General features: G+C 30.2%; 2 protein-coding genes across 2 annotated transcripts; both read right to left on the reverse strand.

Annotated features, from left to right (window-relative positions):
• Positions 1 to 1166: 1166 nt before the first annotated feature.
• LOC130818049 (trans-cinnamate:CoA ligase, peroxisomal-like) lies at positions 1167 to 6341 on the reverse strand. The gene is made up of 2 exons (XM_057684073.1): positions 5861 to 6341; positions 1167 to 3129 (listed from the first exon to the last, which is right to left on the reverse strand). Exons 1-2 carry the CDS (start codon positions 6056 to 6058, stop codon positions 1537 to 1539), a joined length of 1791 nt encoding a protein of 596 aa, XP_057540056.1. The 5' UTR covers positions 6059 to 6341; the 3' UTR covers positions 1167 to 1536.
• Positions 6342 to 11362: 5021 nt separating this feature from the next.
• Positions 11363 to 16530, reverse strand: LOC130818661 (putative ALA-interacting subunit 4). The gene is made up of 7 exons (XM_057684820.1): positions 16434 to 16530; positions 15418 to 15476; positions 14760 to 14834; positions 14484 to 14600; positions 13547 to 13617; positions 12663 to 12966; positions 11363 to 12565 (listed from the first exon to the last, which is right to left on the reverse strand). The coding sequence occupies exons 1-7, from the start codon at positions 16528 to 16530 to the stop codon at positions 12212 to 12214; spliced, it is 1077 nt and encodes a 358-aa protein (XP_057540803.1). The 3' UTR covers positions 11363 to 12211.
• Positions 16531 to 17615: the final 1085 nt, after the last annotated feature.

A 17615-nucleotide genomic window follows, 5' to 3' on the forward strand; every position in this document is an offset into this window, starting at 1 on the left:
AGTTTTCCACACCCACATTACTCCGACTTTTATGTCTTCTTTACCACTTGCAAGTTGCAATTGCAAACCTATTCTTGGTATTACTCTAGGCCTGGTAAACAAATCGAACCGAGTTTAAATTCGGGTCATATATAAATGGGTCTCTTGAATCAAACCTAACTATAGTTAATTGTTCGATAGTTACAGACTTGACCCAATCTAATCTACTTGATTTATATCCATTTTACTGGATCGATAAGACCAAAAAATAATGAAACGATATAAAAATGAAAAGACACATAATGAAATGATATTAAAATGAAAACATACCTATATAATGCCGTGAACCACACGGTAATCTTGTTGAGCCCACATCCTTATCTTGTAGACGTTTATTCCGCTATAGTATATGTCACGAACCATGCGACAGTTTCATCCATGTTGCATTAGCTGATGTAAACACATGCCACTATCTAGAAGATGCTTCTCCACGATACCAATCTTCAATTTCTTCTTCTCTAATTTACAAATATGAGATACAAGTAGGTGAGGGTAGTTGATCCCTAGCTGACACGATCAATACTCTACAACAATTGGACTATGTCTCTACTCTTGTCGACAAATAGCTTAGTGCCGATGAGGTACAACAGGTACGCTCTGGTGTGGTGGTGCATCTTCTCTTCATTGACATCGTCTAGTAGCACCAAAAATGTATAATCAACTTAGCAAGTTTGAGGGAAGAACTAGTCTTATGTTTTATCAGTTATCACGATCCTGTATAAAGTCAACCTTTAACTGCAATGTTATACAACGTCATTGTTGCCTCTTTAGTAGGCAGATGGAAGGCATGTGTCTCTTGCCTCTACCTTTCAACTAAGTTCATTATGAGTGGCCTGTTAAGATCAGTTTGGAAGTACGAGGCCGTATGAGGCGTATATAACACAAACTTTAGATGGATATAACTGGGTTGAACTATGATGAGTAGTGAGCGAAGATGGGTTTGAAGTGTATCCACGTGAGCAAGCCGGGCATGAGTATAAAACTTTTATCCACTATGGATGATGGATAGATGGTGGGTATGAAAATTTTGGATGAGTATAGCCATAGGTATGAAGGAGAGAGATATTTTAACATCCCTACTATATGACAAGTTAGAAGGTAAGCTACAAAATAATTAGGAAACAAGAAAAATTAACGCAGCAACTGTGATCACCTCACTTATGTTATGTCAATATTTTTCTGTAGTCTTAGAATGAACACTAATAGCCTTAAACTAATCATCTACAATTTAAAAGTGATCTTTTTTTATACTCTTAGAATGAACACTAATAACCTTAAAACATATTTTATGATTCAACCCAGATCTATAGCCCTTTAATTATTATTAGACTTAAACCAACCTATATGAGTGACATGACATAGTTTTTAGAAAGCATATTTTATGATCCAACACTTAGGTGCAAAAGAAGCTTCAACATTTCCACGAAAATGAAAAACCCCATAACTAAAGGTGCAAAAGAAGCTTTTCTAAGACAAGTTACATAAACAAAAGCAGAACTATAGGCGTGAAGCAGTGCTAATCGAGTCTATTTGATGCTCATTTCTCAAGTGCGACATTGTCGACTTCTTCGCAATAGCCCTCAACACGTCCTTTCGTGTTTTGCCCGTGGTAGTCTTTGGCAATTCCCCCAAAAATATAATCTTCTTTGGTACCATGTAGCCTGTAAGCTTATTCCTACAATGTGCCAAAATCTCTTGCTCTGTCAAACTTTCATCTTTTACCTTCTTCACCACAAAAGCGCAAGGGCTTTCACCCCAATGCGGATGAGGCATCGCGACAACTGCTACCTCTAACACTTTAGGATTTTTGCATATCGCATTTTCAACCTCCACACTACTAATATTCTCACCACCAGATATAATCACATCTTTTAATCTATCTTTTATTTCTAAATACCCGTCTGGGTGTATGACTCCTACATCACCCGTATGAAACCATCCATCCTTAAAAGCCTCAAATGTCGCCTTTTCATTCTTGTAATATCCCTTCATTATACCGCTTCCCCGAATCACAACTTCCCCTTTAGTAACACCATTATGAGGCACACTATGCTTTGTTTTCATGTCCTGCACGTCAACATCAGCAACACTAAGAACACTGACACCTTGACGAGCCTTTAATCGTGCCTTTTCCTCGAGCGATAATGGATCCCACCTTGTTTGCCACTCACACACCAACGCAGGCCCAGTCGCCTCCGTCAGTCCATAAGCATGTACAACATGGAAACCCAACTCCTCCATCTCTTGTACTAAAACGGCAGGTGGTGGAGCGCCTCCGGTAAGGATTTGGACTCGCGACTTAATTTGCACTCGTTCCTCAGGCTTTGCCTCACGTATAAAATTGAACACAACAGGTGCACAACACATGTGTGTAACCCCATGTAACGCAATGCTACGATAAATCTCCAACGCGTTTGTCTTACGAATACAAACATTTGTCCCTCCCCGAGCTGCGATCCCCCAAGTGAAAGTCCAACCGTTGCAATGAAACATAGGCAATGACCACAAATAAACAGGTTCGGTTCCCATTTCCCATCCTAAGATCATGCTTATTGTGCTAAGGTACGCCCCGCGATGACTATACACAACTCCCTTTGGTGCCGAGGTTGTACCAGAAGTATAATTCAGAGTAATCGGATCCCATTCATCGCGTAACTTAACAGGCTCAAAATCAGGACTTCCCATTCTTATCAATTCTTCGTATTCATAATAACGACGATTGAGATTGAAGCTTAATGGGTTATCGACATCGACAACAGGCAAGGAGGATTCGGCTACCAAATCACCGTTTGTGCTCATCAGTAATTGCTCGTACTTCAGTTCTACATGTTTGTACCCGATTTCGTTTATGAGTATCATAGAGGGTAAACTTGATTGTTTGTTTTCGGCTTTTAGAAGGCGCAATGCTTGACAAGCTTTTGAAAAGAATTCATAATCCACAAATAGAAACTTAGCCTCAGAATGACAAAGTATAGTCTTGATAGTTTCTGCATTAAGCATAGTATTGATTGTGTTTAGAACTCCTCCAGCCATTGGCACTGCAAAATGCATCTCATACACTGCTGGTATGTTTGGTGCTAGCACTGATACCTAAGATCAACATATGAAAGGAAGATCAAAACGATAACAATTCAACTAAAATTATTATTGTTAGATAAAGTTATCATTTAATTGTTCAAAACTAAAGTAACATTTGCGCTACAATTTATGACAGGAGAATTTGGGCTCAGGCATGTCTAAGCTATGACCTTAATTATTTGATTAAAATCCGTATTTCTTTTGAATTGTATAATATATAGCACAAAGATATAAAGACATAGTTGATTTTGTACACATGTAGAATTATAGGTATATGTATTGATTGATTAGTTACTTTTGTAAGACATTGTCTCTTAGTAACCCATAAATAAATATTATTTGAATAATATAGCCTATATGTGAGGCACGTCAAGCTGTGAAATCCACTTATACCACAATTTGTGGTTGATAGTAGGCTATTGGATTATAATCATGTAAGTTAGGTCAACCAAGATCTATGTTGAAAAGTTAGTTGGACCATACATATGTTGTTTGTTGTGAAAGGACCATTCATATGTGAAAGATAGAATGGATATGTAAGGATAGATAAATAAACATTGAAATTTTGAGAATAAGTTTTTGTCATAATTGGTGAGAAAGTATTACTTTATGGAAAATATTTTAAATTTGATTCTCATTTAATATTTTCTCTTTTTTAATCCTACCCTATAATTAAAAAAATTAAAATTTTTTAAGAGATATTCTATAAGGTAAGCACTAACTATTGTAAAAGGCGAGTGGTAACAATTTTTAAAATTTTTTCCAAGAAATAACACTCAACTCTTGAAAAATTAACTATAGTAACATTATGGAGGTAAAAACGTTTAATTTCTGTTAAGTTTTGGTAAAAGTCATAAATGCCCCTAATAAATCCCAAATATAAAACCCAACTTAACAGAAATGTTACCGTAGTTAATTTTTCAAGAGTTAGATTGCTATTTTGTGGAAAAAATTTGGGATTTATTAGGGGCATTTATGACTTTTACCAAACTTCACGGAAATTAAACGTTAATGTTACTATAGTTAATTTTCCAAGAGTTAAGTGTTATATTGTGGAAAAAAAATTTAAGAATTGCTACAACTCACCTTTTGCCATAGTTAATGCTTACCATATAGAATATTCTTTTTTAAATTATGAAATAATTACACAAACAACTACTTACATAGAATTAATCAATTAATGTAGTGATTATTGCTCTATGACTTAGAATTAATGTAATAATAATTCAACATGGAGTGTTTAAGCCCATAAAAGTGTTTTCCATGATAATGGAACAGGTATTGTGTATAAAATTATGATACACTTTTCTATTCCTTAAATTTGCTTCATTGTTAGTCATGTTAGTTTTTAGTTTTGCTTTATTGTTTTGTTGAAGTAAAAAGGTGCTGATCAGATACGTATACAAATGAGATAAAGAGAGATTGAACTTGTGATTGTATTTGTTTAATAAGAATTAAGAAAAAAATTAAAGTTGGTGTCTATAGATAAATTTGTAACAAAAAAAAATCATAAATAGAATTACAGAAAAATTAAAATGACAAAAATATACTCCCTTTAATTCTTTTTACTTGTCTCATTTTCTTATTGGGTAAATTCATCTTACTTGTCCCATTTTTATTTTAAGATCTATATTTATAGGTGGTTCTCTTATTTTCTTAATATTAAAAATACCAAAGATTGCACATGAGTCTACTATTTTAGGTGGTCTCCTTCAATTCTTAATATTGAAAAAACCAAATATTACACATGAATCTACTATTTTAGGTGGTCCCTTTATTTTCTTAATATTTGTGCCCAAATCAAACAAGACAACTAAATTGAATTAGAGGGGGTATAATATACAAGGTTATGAAAAGAATTTAAAAACATCCAAAATGTATACATAAATTTCATAACTATGACAAGATAATAATATGATCTAAATTTTCAAGGGTGGATTGGGTCGACATGGAACACTAATCAACTCATCTTTGCTTTTATACTAAACCAATTTAATTGTCATTTTTTGTATCATGTTATAAAATATTTGCACTATTTAACTTTTCACGCAGTTTAATGCACTAATTTAATTCTTAATATTTCTAATTATGAATAATAAAATATTATAAAAATTTGATATTAATGAATAGTGCATTATTGTCTAATGTAGCAAGTAATATGAAACGGAGGAAGTATTAATTATATATGATTCACACTAATAGGTTTTTTTTGATCTGTAACTTAGACAGTCAGACACCTTCTTATAACACAAATTTTTGTGAGTGAGAAATCATTTCTAATGGGTTGGCCCATTATATATTTTTAAAATATTGTAAGTAGACATTAAAAATGATGTAAGTAGATATTTAAGATATTGAAAATAGGCATTAAGGATACGATAAGTAAGCATTAAGGATAATGTAAGCAGGTATTAAGAATACAGTAAGTAAGTATTAATTTTTAAAGAGTTGGGCTTAAGATACGCCTTTTAAAGAAACGGTCTCTCAAGAGACTAGCCGTTCTTATAATTGTAAGATTGTAATCAAGATACTTTTTGTAAGATTGTAATCAAGATACTTTTTGATAATATAAGAATAAAGTTTGTGAGATACCGTATCTCGATAAGACGAACTTAAAATAAAATGACCGTTAATAATTTTTATGAATCAAGCTATTTAATCATCGTATATGGCGTGTCTTATGGAATTAAAGACTATCTCACAAAAAAATTTGGGGAAAATGAAAGAAAAAAAAGAAGCTAACCACATAATTCTTGGCAAGACCAAGGGATTGAAGAGAAGAAGCAAGACGAAGACAACGTTGGTATGTCTGTTTCCATGTGAATCGAGCTTCTCCATATATAACTGAATTACGCTCAGCATAACACATCGCAGCTCTTTTCAAGAACATTATTGGACTTAAGGCTACATAATTTGCCTCATACTTATTTAAACTCTCCATTATTCTTTCACTAATTAATTTACTACTAATAATTATACTATAAATTCATTAAGGCTCTGGGTTCGATTCTTGATAGCACCTCGCCTTTTCTCAGCCTTCCTTCTAACCCAAAAAAAAAAAAGAAAACTTTAATTTAATACTAATAATTATACATGTAAGTTAATAATGACTCTTTTCCTCTCGGTTTCAGGATTCACCAGTCTTATCCCGATAAAAAAAATTTATATTAGTGATGGAAATTAGGAGAGAAAAAGAGAGAAATTAGATTTTGAAGTACGAATGTAACAAGTATGTCATGTGAGCTTATATATATAGAGTGTGTAGGTATAAGTTGGTTGGTTATTTTTATTTTTTTATTTTTTTTAATTTTTATTTTACTTATTAGTCATTGTTTTTATGTTGGGAAGTTTTTTCAATGAATTAGTGTGGAAAGTGGTATTGAAATCACAAGGATGTTTACTTATAAATGTAGAAGTCATTTGAACTTTCAAGTTTGAACACACTTTTTCTAATTTTTACATTATTATATATCTTCATTGACTAAGACGTTTAAGTCTCGTTTTATTGAATTATTTCATGGGAAGCGATTATAAATGACAAAAAATGTGTGAAATTTCTTGAAGTAAATCTTTTGTTTCACGTTGATGGTTGATGGACATTTTTTTTTGATTCGTATAGAATTCTTTATTTATAAGTAAGATTGCACTGTGATCATAATAACAAATATCGTTAAAATTAATATTAATTTTTCTAATCTTATTATATTATTGGCTTATTCGAATGTAATTTTGTATTGTTATATTTGTAGTTGATTTACCTATGTTCTAATCTATGTCAGATTTTTTTAGTAATAAATAATTAAGATGGACTCGTACCACTTGATAAGGAGGTTATGAGGGTCTTTTTAAGAAATTAATTTAAATATTTAATTGTGTTATAATGATTTAGGCTATATAAAGTCACATTTTATTATAACTTGAATATCGAGGGTAACTATAAAAATAAAAAAAAACTGACATATAGAAATAGCTTGAACTTACAAGGTTACTTAAGGAATTTCCTTTCATCTTTGTGACTAAATTTTAATTTTCACTACTTACAAAAGGTATTACTTTCTTTTTTCTTATCTACTGTGATTCTTTAATTTATTCTGAATTTAAAAATAATGTGAATTATCTACAAATACAAAATGACAAGAAATATATAACAAGCTTTAGTCACTCATAACCCAAAAAAGATGGGCATGACTTGTACTCGATCGAAATGAGAGTTTACCCATACTCTTCTTCTATCTTCTTTCGATATTGATTGTTGAGTCATGGTTCACTAAGTGGTTACAAAATATTCAAATCCTTTAAATATAGACAAATAGCTAGCCAAGCAATTGAATACTTTATTCTATGTATTTTTAATTTTGAATATTTTTAATTATGTATAATTAAAATTATATAAAAATAATATTAATATAATTTAATATTAAAACGAATCAAACAAAATTTCATTTGATAATATTTTAACTTATACATTAAAAATAAAATTACAAAATAAAATTAATTGATGAATAATGTCAAAGGAATAATTGTTCTTAATGGAGTATTTTAACTGACAAGTTTAAGGGAAAAAAAAGGAAACTTTCTAATTTTTCAAATAGAAGCACTATCTATATTTATTCCAGTCCTTATTTTACAAATTTTTTGCTCTGATTTTATTCTCTTATTGGAGACTTCAAAAAAGAAAAAGGTTTATAATTCAAATCTTGAGTCTTGACAATAATAACAACATTATTATCTCTATAGCAAGAAACTTTCGTTTAATTGAAAATATCATCCATAATTTCAAATAAAAATTATGTAAGATTTAATACGTCATTTTAAAATAGATCTTCGTAACAGACGCTCTCAAAGCGTTCATAAACAAGATTACAAGAATAAAATTGATGTTAAATTGTATAATAGGAGTATATTCTAAACTTTAAATTGTAAGAGTATTGATTGTATTTACAATTTGAAATTTATCACCTAATTACGCGTCAAAATATTTTTACGTTATTTTTTAACTTTTATTTTATTTTCTAATTTATTCATTTAGATATATTATTATTTTTATTAACAAATTCCCATAGGGCATTTATTAGCATTTGCTTTATTATATTTCATTATTATAATGGGTAATCAAATAATTATAAATCTTTAGATTTATTGAAAATGAATAAAATAAAAGAATTAAAATGTATAAAAATTAAAATGTATAAATCTTTAGATGCTTGATGCTTATTGTTTCATTGTTGTAATTTGTATACAGTATCAAATGGTAGGTGTTTGGCATGTGAGAATGGGCATGAGACTTTCAAATCTCAACTCTCCAAGTCCTATCTTTCCTAGGGGTAAGAGAACATTTGTAGTAAGACTTGAATGTTTAGAAAATGACACTTTTGTCATTAATGAAATAAAATAAACAAAAGATATAATAAAGGTAAATTGGTAATTATTTAGTTATTTTTAATTATTTTCCTTTGCATTTTAAATTTTACCAAATAAAGACTCAAAACATTTTTTCTTAAAGTCTCATCCTAAGTCTCATCTTAAATCTCGCATATAAGTCTTACAATTCCCATTTCCATCTACCAAACATCCTCCTTGAAGTCTTTTCTTTAGTTTTTTGTCCTACTGAATTTGTTTTTTATTTATTTTTTTTATTTTTGCTATAACTAACACTCTTTTTTTTAATTCTTACCCACACATATAAATTATTTTCTTATTCCATACACACATTTATCATATTTTTTACTATTTTTAATGATTTTTTCTTAATTTTAGTCTATTTGTATTTGGGATTATTTTTCTGGAACGGAGGCGAGTATTATGAGTCTTCCCTTTCTACATTTTCTAGAACTAGATTAGTCAAGTTCAACAAAAATTAAAGTTATTTCCAGCAAAGACTTAAAAAATTCAAAACCAAATAGACTAAGGGGCTGTTTGGTATGGGACATAAAAATGTAATGAAAAGGAAAATGATAAAGAAGAGTAAGGGTAAAGGTAAAGATTATACTTATATGTTGTTTGGTATAACAATATAAAGGAAATACTTAAGTCAACAACTACCTAAAGAAAGAAAATTTGTTACTTGGCATAAATGAGTGGTAACAAAATAAGGTTATACATTACCCTTAAGAAAGGGATTAGGTTACCCTAATATTATACCAAATAAAAAATGTGAAGTAATAGTAATTGAATCTCTTACTTGACATTTAAATGTTCATACCAAACACCCCCTAAATATAGATATTTTCTATTAAATACAAATAAAAAAGTGGAGTAGATAATAAGCTTTTAATAGTTGTTACACTTATGTTTTTTCACTTATTTAATACACAATTTTAATTCTTAATATCTTTAATTTCATATGTTAAAAACTTTTAAAAACTAATATTATGAAAATATGCATTACTGTGAATCAAACAAAATCTCAATTTATTATGTTTTACATTAAACATAGAGAATATATGTCAAATAAAATCAATTAATAAAAAAATAGTAATTGTAACAAATATTAGAGATTGGAGATACTACTAAACAACTTCATAAATATCCAAATGTGGAGTTATGTTGGAAATACATTGAATGTTGAACGAAATGTTAACGCCGTATTAATTGATATAAAATGAGTTTCCTAGCAATATTTTCTTATTTTTTTCATATTGATATTCAAATAAAAACTAATTTCCGGGCTTTTGGATCAAATTTGACCACTTTATGGTCCACATAAAGTCGGATTCAGTGTCACAAAATAGCTCAAATAAAAAAAATAAATATAACTTTAAAATTGTGGAGTAATATATTTCGTCTCTTAAACTTCTTTTTTCTTTCTGTCCGAAAAAAGCAACGAGAGAAATATAGTTTTTTCCTCCCATATCAAGAAAAGAAAAAATTATAAAAAAAATTTTAGTATGGAAAACTGGAAATCGAAAAAAGTACGAATCAGATAAAAAAGATTAAGTTAAATATTTATACAATTAAAGAAAAAAGGATAAGTCATGTCAAAATATATAAAGTAGAATTTATAAGACGGATTAAAAAGAAAAATAGTGCCAGAAAATGAAACATAGGGAGTATTTTTTAAGGAATTGTTGATGGTTTCTTACAAGACCAACTAAAATGAAATTGATAGGATCAAGGACGGAGCAAAAATTATCAAATTTTTTAAAGGCTTATAAAATTTCAAAAATTATAATATTTTTCTAATAATTTTGTATCTTTAAACACTTAATATATACTACGTAATTTAATATCAAGGCTTCTTTTTTCGAGTTCGTATGCCAAATAAGTTCAACATAGTTAGAACCTTTTTGAATAGGATGAAAATCAAGAGTGTAGTCCCACAAGAGTAATAGAAAATTCATACAAGAAAAGTATATAAGTGGATGGACGAAGAATAGTAGTAGTGATTTTCAAAGCAATTACATAAACTTGCTTATGTAATTTCCATTCAACTTTTTTTCCACATTTACGTAGTTCTTTTGTTTTACGATGTTAATTATGCTAAATAGTGCTTGTTCGATGCACAGTTTTATTAAAATTTTTGACATATTTGTATAAATTAAGACTTTATAATCATTCAATAAATAAAATTGAAAAGAGTTTATAAATAATTGAAAAAAAAGAAATAAAATACATGATTTTCTAATACATTAAATAATATAAGTATATAACCTAAAATAAAAAATTAATTAATATGGATAATATTTATAGTCATAATTACAAAGTAGTAAAATCAAACATATAAATATTACTCATGATAACAATGACATTATCATTTAGTTTTGGAGGGAAAACTTTTGTTGAGGTTGTGACACGTAACTAATTTTAAAAAGTAATGATTTAATCCGTGTTTTGTTTTAGTAATAGTTATAGATAGATGTTTTGTACGCTTCATTCTATTGGTTACATTTGAAATCTTTTCTTTTATTGAATTTTTTTAATTGGTTGACAAAACCAATAAAACAATTTCATTGGTCTACTATTTTAATAAAAATTTGCAAGAATGTTCCAATTCTCATAATCCATGGTAAAATATAAAGTAAAATATTTCATTAGTATTTATGTTAATTATCGTATAAGATATAAATATAATAAATATTGAAAAATGGAAGGACTAAGGAATACCATCTGTGACTTGTCTATCCATTTATGCTAGACAAAGAAATACTTGATCAAAAAGACACAATATAAATTAATTTATGCAAGGATAATAATCCTTTCGGAAAGTGTGTTTGATCAGAAAAAATTTTTGTAATCCGGTGGGTAAACTACCTATTAATAATATAAAAATTAAATATATATTTCTATTTGTTATTGGTGAGTTGGATTTCACTATTTATTAGAATTTACTAGTAGTGGGGAGCTTATTTGGTTGGTACATATAGTTAAGTTCGATTTAACTATCTATTTTTAGGAGTTATTTAAATTTTTATTAGGATTTATTTGGTAAGAAATAAACTAATTAAGTATTTGTGCTGGATTTCTATTCCACGATAGGTAATTTGGATCTCCAATTGCTCTGCATGACCATAAATCCACATATGAGATATAAGCCAAAAAACAAAATTACAACACACAAATTCAATACTTACTAAAATACACACACAACAAAATTGTAGCAATCTATAATCTATAAATCAAAAAAAATTGGGTTAGTGAGTCATCTGTTATAGCATATAATATATTATGAGGCTTTAACCATCAGCTTCAGCTTTTAGTTGAGTTGGTTTCATGACATGGTATTTGATATAAGAGTAATAAGAGGTTATGGATTCAAATCTCAATCACCCCTCAAATTCAAGTGGAATATTTCGCACCTGAGAAGGAATAATACAGGTCTAGCCCAAAGTCTTCTCGTGTGAGGGTACGCGTTAGAGCATAAAACATATCCTATGGCGTCAACCATCAGCGAAAGCTTTTAATTGAGTTGGTTTTCGTACAACCTCTATAAGTGATTAAAGGTCTCAGAGGCATTCCCTGAGCCTTTGACCCTTATAAACATTCAATCCCTCTAAACCCCACCAATAATAAAAGTGACCGGATGACATTGAGATAATTGAATGCAATGAAATTCCATGTAATAGTTCTACATGATAGAACCAATACAAACAACAAATTAGGAAGCAACAACTATCGGAAACAACCTTCTAAAACAAAATACGAATCGATTGATCACTAACCTCGGCTTGATGATGTAAAGTAGTGTATATGCTACTGCAATGGTTAAGGACAAACCACCAACACTTAGATATCCGACACCAAGGAACTCGTTTTTCCCACCTATCCAACTCGTCGTAGAAAGAACGAGCTTCTTTTTCCCCCCAAAACTATAAGTATTATAATTATTCTCCACAACAACTGATAGCTCTTGATTAGCTTCAAGATCATGCTCTATCTTCCCATACAACTTCCTAAAAGTCGGAAGTGCAGCGGTTCGCATCCATACGATTAGATCTTCTTGTTCGTTAAGCTACAAGATCGAACAAAAACATAATCAATCAGGTAAAAACGCGTTGCCTGAAGGCTAGAATTGATATTCGACTATATAAAAACAATATCAATTTTACAGGAATGCTTGAATTGAGTGTTCCGCCACCAATAAGGTCGCCAATTTGGAAGTTTTTAGGATAAACATCGGATCCAAATTTGTGTTTACGATCACTTTCCCATGCTATGCCGTTCTTATTGACTTGCAATGGGTTTGAATCCACAAAGAACGCGTATGTATCGTTGAACAGACTCCATGCAATTAGACCACACGGAACAATTGGTGCTTTATCAGTACCTACAATTGCTTCTGGTTCACATCCCTTTGTCAATTGTTCGTTCGCCTTCTTTCTTAATTGCTTGTCATTTCGACTTTTCACATATCTGAAAAACAATGTATAGAATGCAGATTAGCATCAACTATTGATCACCATTCACATATCTTAGCACTCGGAAATTCATCTGTTCCATACATTGCAGATCATAGCCAAAATACTTTGTAGTAGCATTATGTCTCGAAACAGGCAAATTACTCGAACTGAGGCACAAAAGTACTCAAAGGAGCCACAGTTTGCTCGAACGGGCAAGGTGGGTGCTCGAACAAGCACTACTGTTGTGAGCTCCGATTTATTATGTTTGTTACGTACTTGCTTCATATGTTCAAAGCACTTTGAACTTTAAGTTGTAATACTTATTTGTCCCACTATATACATAGTATATGGGAAATGTCCTAACTCACTCTAAATGCCCAATAATTTTCTACTTAAGTTATGATAAAAAGATGAGACCTTGTAATCCTAAAAGGCACAATTACTGTTTTGCTTCTAATTTATATGAAGTTGTAAATAATATTTGTCGTAAAAGCTAGGTAACGAGTGGGATTCACAAAGGTGAATGAATCTATTAGCAATAAACAATCTAACACATAGTAGATAAATTGTAGTCCGATTGATTTAATACATACCGCCGATGGTTTTGATAGAAGTCCTCAAGCTGATAGTATATATAAATAGGACTTCTCATTTGCTTTGGAACCTGAAATAGTGAGCATTATTGAACAACCATTTTGATTGAAGGGGAATAAACATTTAGGGTCCTTTGATTTTGGATTATAATTGAGCAATTTTTATTTATATGATGTTGCATATGATGTTTGCTACTAATTATAGTTTATTGAAATTAATATTTTTATTAGTGTTATCACTAAGACCCTCAAGCTCTATCCTAGGTGGAATATGATTTTTATTGAAATGATTTGTTCCACAATCCACATCGAGGTCTTTCTTTCCATAGCCATATGATTTTGGATTGATATCAAATCTCTTTTATAAAAAGCTTTACAACATAGTCAATGTAATGTGATGCATCCTTATTTTTGCAGTTTGATGTCAAAGATGTAATGCCAAAATTCTAGATTAGTAGACTACATGTACATGATCATTGAAATTCATTTTCTAAGTTATAAAATAGTACTAGATCATTAAGCCAAATAAAGAAATAAAATGTAAATTTTTATGTTGATTTGTTTTGGTTCATGTAGCCGACCCCATATTATTGTAATTCTAACTTTTACATTATTATTGTTACTACAAAATAAAAAATATTAATCTACTTTCCAAACTAGTGGGCTATATATGATGGTGATTTATTCTATATTTAAAATTAATAAACGCTAAAATTCAAGAAAAGCAAAAATACATTGTAAACTTTAAGGTTATTTTATTTATTTTTAAAATTAAAGTCCTAAAAATAAATAATTAAATCAAAGAAAAAATAATATAAACTAATATCAACTAATATTTAAAGTTGTTAAATTTAGTAGGCCCTTACAATGAAACATCTTATACTACATGCATATAAAATTAGTTGACTACAAATATAAAAAAGAGGAGTTGACTTACAATCATACGTAGTGAACATGTTTTGTTGGTAGTAGGATCCTTAATATAACTAAGTTTATCGTTTCTCTTAGAAGGAGGAATACAGTCTGTTTCATACTCCCGCACAACCTCCACAACCTGTGTCATACAAACAACTAAAATGTCATATACTCCTTCCGTTTCTTCTGAGTTTGCCTCCGAAAAAATTGTTAAATGGGGCAAACTCGAAAGAACGGAGTAGTAATGTTCGATAATTAGCTAATTTATTTACTAATGGATAAGGTTTGAACAAATTACATGCTCTGATCCAGACAAAGAAACAAGTCCTATAGGAATGAAGATAATTCCAACAGTGATAAACATTGATATAACCTGAAATAAACATCAAAGAAAATCAAAACCAAAAATTATTGCATTATCAACAACTATAATGTCCGAGCCTTAACTGGAATTGGTGTTACGAAACCAACTCAAACAAAAGCTTAAGCTAATGAGGATCTAAGATATGTTATTTACTATAACACGCCTTCTCACACGAGAGCTATTTGAGCTAGAAGTGTAGATGCAACAAAAGCCCATCTCATACCTAATACGAAATATTCCAATTGGATTTGATCATTTGAGGGGTAATTGAAATTGAACATGTGACCTTGTTTTTACGTTGGCCCTGATACCATTTTAAGAAAGCAACTCAACCAAAAGCTTAAGCTAATGATTAAGGCTCTATAATATGTTATGTATTCTAATAGTTGTTTTATAATCAAGCTAAGGAATGCGACTATATATTACTGAGTTGATTATCGTCACTAACCTACCGCTTAACTCTCCTCTTTTATCCAGGCTTAGAATTAGCAATAAGCGACAAATACTCATAGTGAGTTATTTTCCTATGTGTGGGTGTGACAACTTCTATGGAAAAATAAATAAAAGAAAGACAAAGAAGATAACAAATTACCCATACGGGTGTTAGAATTGGTTTGTAAGCTGGAAGTTCTTGTTGTGTGAACCTTGAATCTGCAACAAATAGCACAGACTCATAACAAAACAGAACAGATCAATTAAAGCATCCTTAACCATAAAAAAGAATCAAAGTACACTATCACTTCATTAACCAAGCAGATTAAAATTTACTTTTAAGATCAACAAATTGAAGATGCAAAAGTCAGATAGATCCTTCATAGGGTTTGGCGGGAGTCACTTTGCGACATTGGGACAATGGATTATCGTTGTATTAAAAAGAAGAATTGGTTGATTTTAAGTTTCATGGAAGATATACAACAGTAACAACGTTTTATTGCCTTAATTCTGACTTTTAATTAGGGTGGGGTTTGAACTTTGAAAGGATTGAATGTATGCAACCTCATCCTTGTTAGTATATGTATCATCCCGAGTCCTTTCTCCACTTCCCTGTAATTCTCTATTCACATGGGCTCTCCTAAAAATGCTAACCCCATTGATGCTACCAAATAGGGAGCCAAGAAATGTCCGTTAGAGTATATAATATATCCTGAGTCCTCAACCATCAGCTTAAACATTTGGTTGAGATGGTTCCTTAACATGGTATTAGAAGCTAACGTGACAAGAGGTTACGGGTTCGAATTTCAACCACCCCTCATTTAAAGTGAAATATTCAACACTTATGCGCATCTACATTTCTAGCCCAATGGGTTCTCGTGTGAGGAGACGTGTTAAAGTATATAACGTATCATGAGACCTGAACCATTAACTTAAGCTTTTGGGTTGAGTTGGTTCCTTGACATTGGCTTAGAAACTTTAAGAGAACAAAAATGGTTGTACCTTGACAAGAATTCAAGCATGGTTGTACCTGTTACAATATACTTCCATCTATATATTTAATGTGTCCTATTTGAATTTTCACTATATTTTAAGTGGTCAAATGAGACCACATGTGAAAGTGAAAAGTGTAGTGTTTGTAAATTTTAATAGGGTAAATTATCAAAGTTAACATACCTGAAACAAAAATTAGACATTTAGGATGACTTGACCAAATATGAAAATAAGACACATATGATGGAATAGGGGCCACCATGGAGTGGAATGACCCCATGAAATAAACATGAAGATGATATATAAATAACAACCAATTTAGTATAATTCCCAAGTAACATTTGATCCATAGTTTGTGAAACTAGGAAAAATGCTTTGTATTACTAGTTTTCCACTATCTTTAACTTATACTATTAAACTATCCGCAAGTAGAAAAACATAAAAGTATATCACTTCAACAATAAAAAAAATTAGGATATTTCAACATAGATGATAGAACCATGATAAACAAAATTGGTATATACCAAAACATGAGTGAAATCCTATATAAGACATTGGTCTTGGTCTTGGTCTTAGTCTTGATCATCAGTCCAGTATTCCGCACAAAGTTAGGGTCCAGAAGGAAAAAGTAGCGGATAGATCATATGAGTTATTGTCCTTTGTAATTTATAACAATATCACTATTCTCAAAGGACTCAAAAATGTAAAAATCACAAAAATAATTGAACTGACACGACAAAAACTACAAAAATGATTGAAATGCCACCGAAACAACCTACATTTTCAAATTCTAAATGTTAGAATACAACTTTGTAAGAAATTGTACTTCCTCTGTTCTCAATTATATGCAAACACTTTATATTTTACAATATTCATCGTTTATCTATCTCAAGTTTTCTTACCTATAAGTCATATGAGATCGTCTCAAAATAAATTGTTAAATATCAAATTTTTGTAAGTTTCACATGTACATAGTTAAAGATATTAATATTTTAAATATTGCAAGTTATGTGAAACCCTAATATCGCATATAAAAAGGATCCTTAGGAAGTAGAATAAACATCAAAGAGAATGGATAAAAAAATCAGGAGAAAGAAAATGAACATACATTTTGGCTTCTTGGAGGAATTTTTCGAGGGAGACACAGAATCTACTTCCATGTGATCACCCCCAAAGGAATTCATTTTCAGCATCTTCAATTTGAGAGAGAGGAAGGGAAAACAGAAATTTAGGAAATTTTTTGTAATAAAATCACAAATTATTTTTTCAAAATAGAATATTATAAAGAATAAAGTTTTGTGTTTTGTTTAGTTATTGATTATTGAGAAAATATACAATGAAGTTATTATTATGAAATTTAATTAA

The sequence above is a fragment of the Amaranthus tricolor genome, chromosome 7, assembly GCF_026212465.1.
Source record: "Amaranthus tricolor cultivar Red isolate AtriRed21 chromosome 7, ASM2621246v1, whole genome shotgun sequence".
Taxonomy (NCBI): domain Eukaryota; kingdom Viridiplantae; phylum Streptophyta; class Magnoliopsida; order Caryophyllales; family Amaranthaceae; genus Amaranthus; species Amaranthus tricolor.

Coding starts and splice junctions, on each gene's coding strand:
- LOC130818661 (XM_057684820.1), bottom strand. CDS start 16,530: ATGGGGTCATTCCACTCCATGGTGGCCCCTATTCCATCATATGTGTCT. Junction 14,835..15,417: donor CAATTCTAACACCCGTATGG/GTAATTTGTTAT, acceptor TGTTTATTTCAG/GTTATATCAATGTTTATCAC. Junction 14,601..14,759: donor CTTTGTCTGGATCAGAGCAT/GTAATTTGTTCA, acceptor TGTATGACACAG/GTTGTGGAGGTTGTGCGGGA.
- LOC130818049 (XM_057684073.1), bottom strand. CDS start 6,058: ATGGAGAGTTTAAATAAGTATGAGGCAAATTATGTAGCCTTAAGTCCA. Junction 3,130..5,860: donor GTCTTGCCAAGAATTATGTG/GTTAGCTTCTTT, acceptor TGTTGATCTTAG/GTATCAGTGCTAGCACCAAA.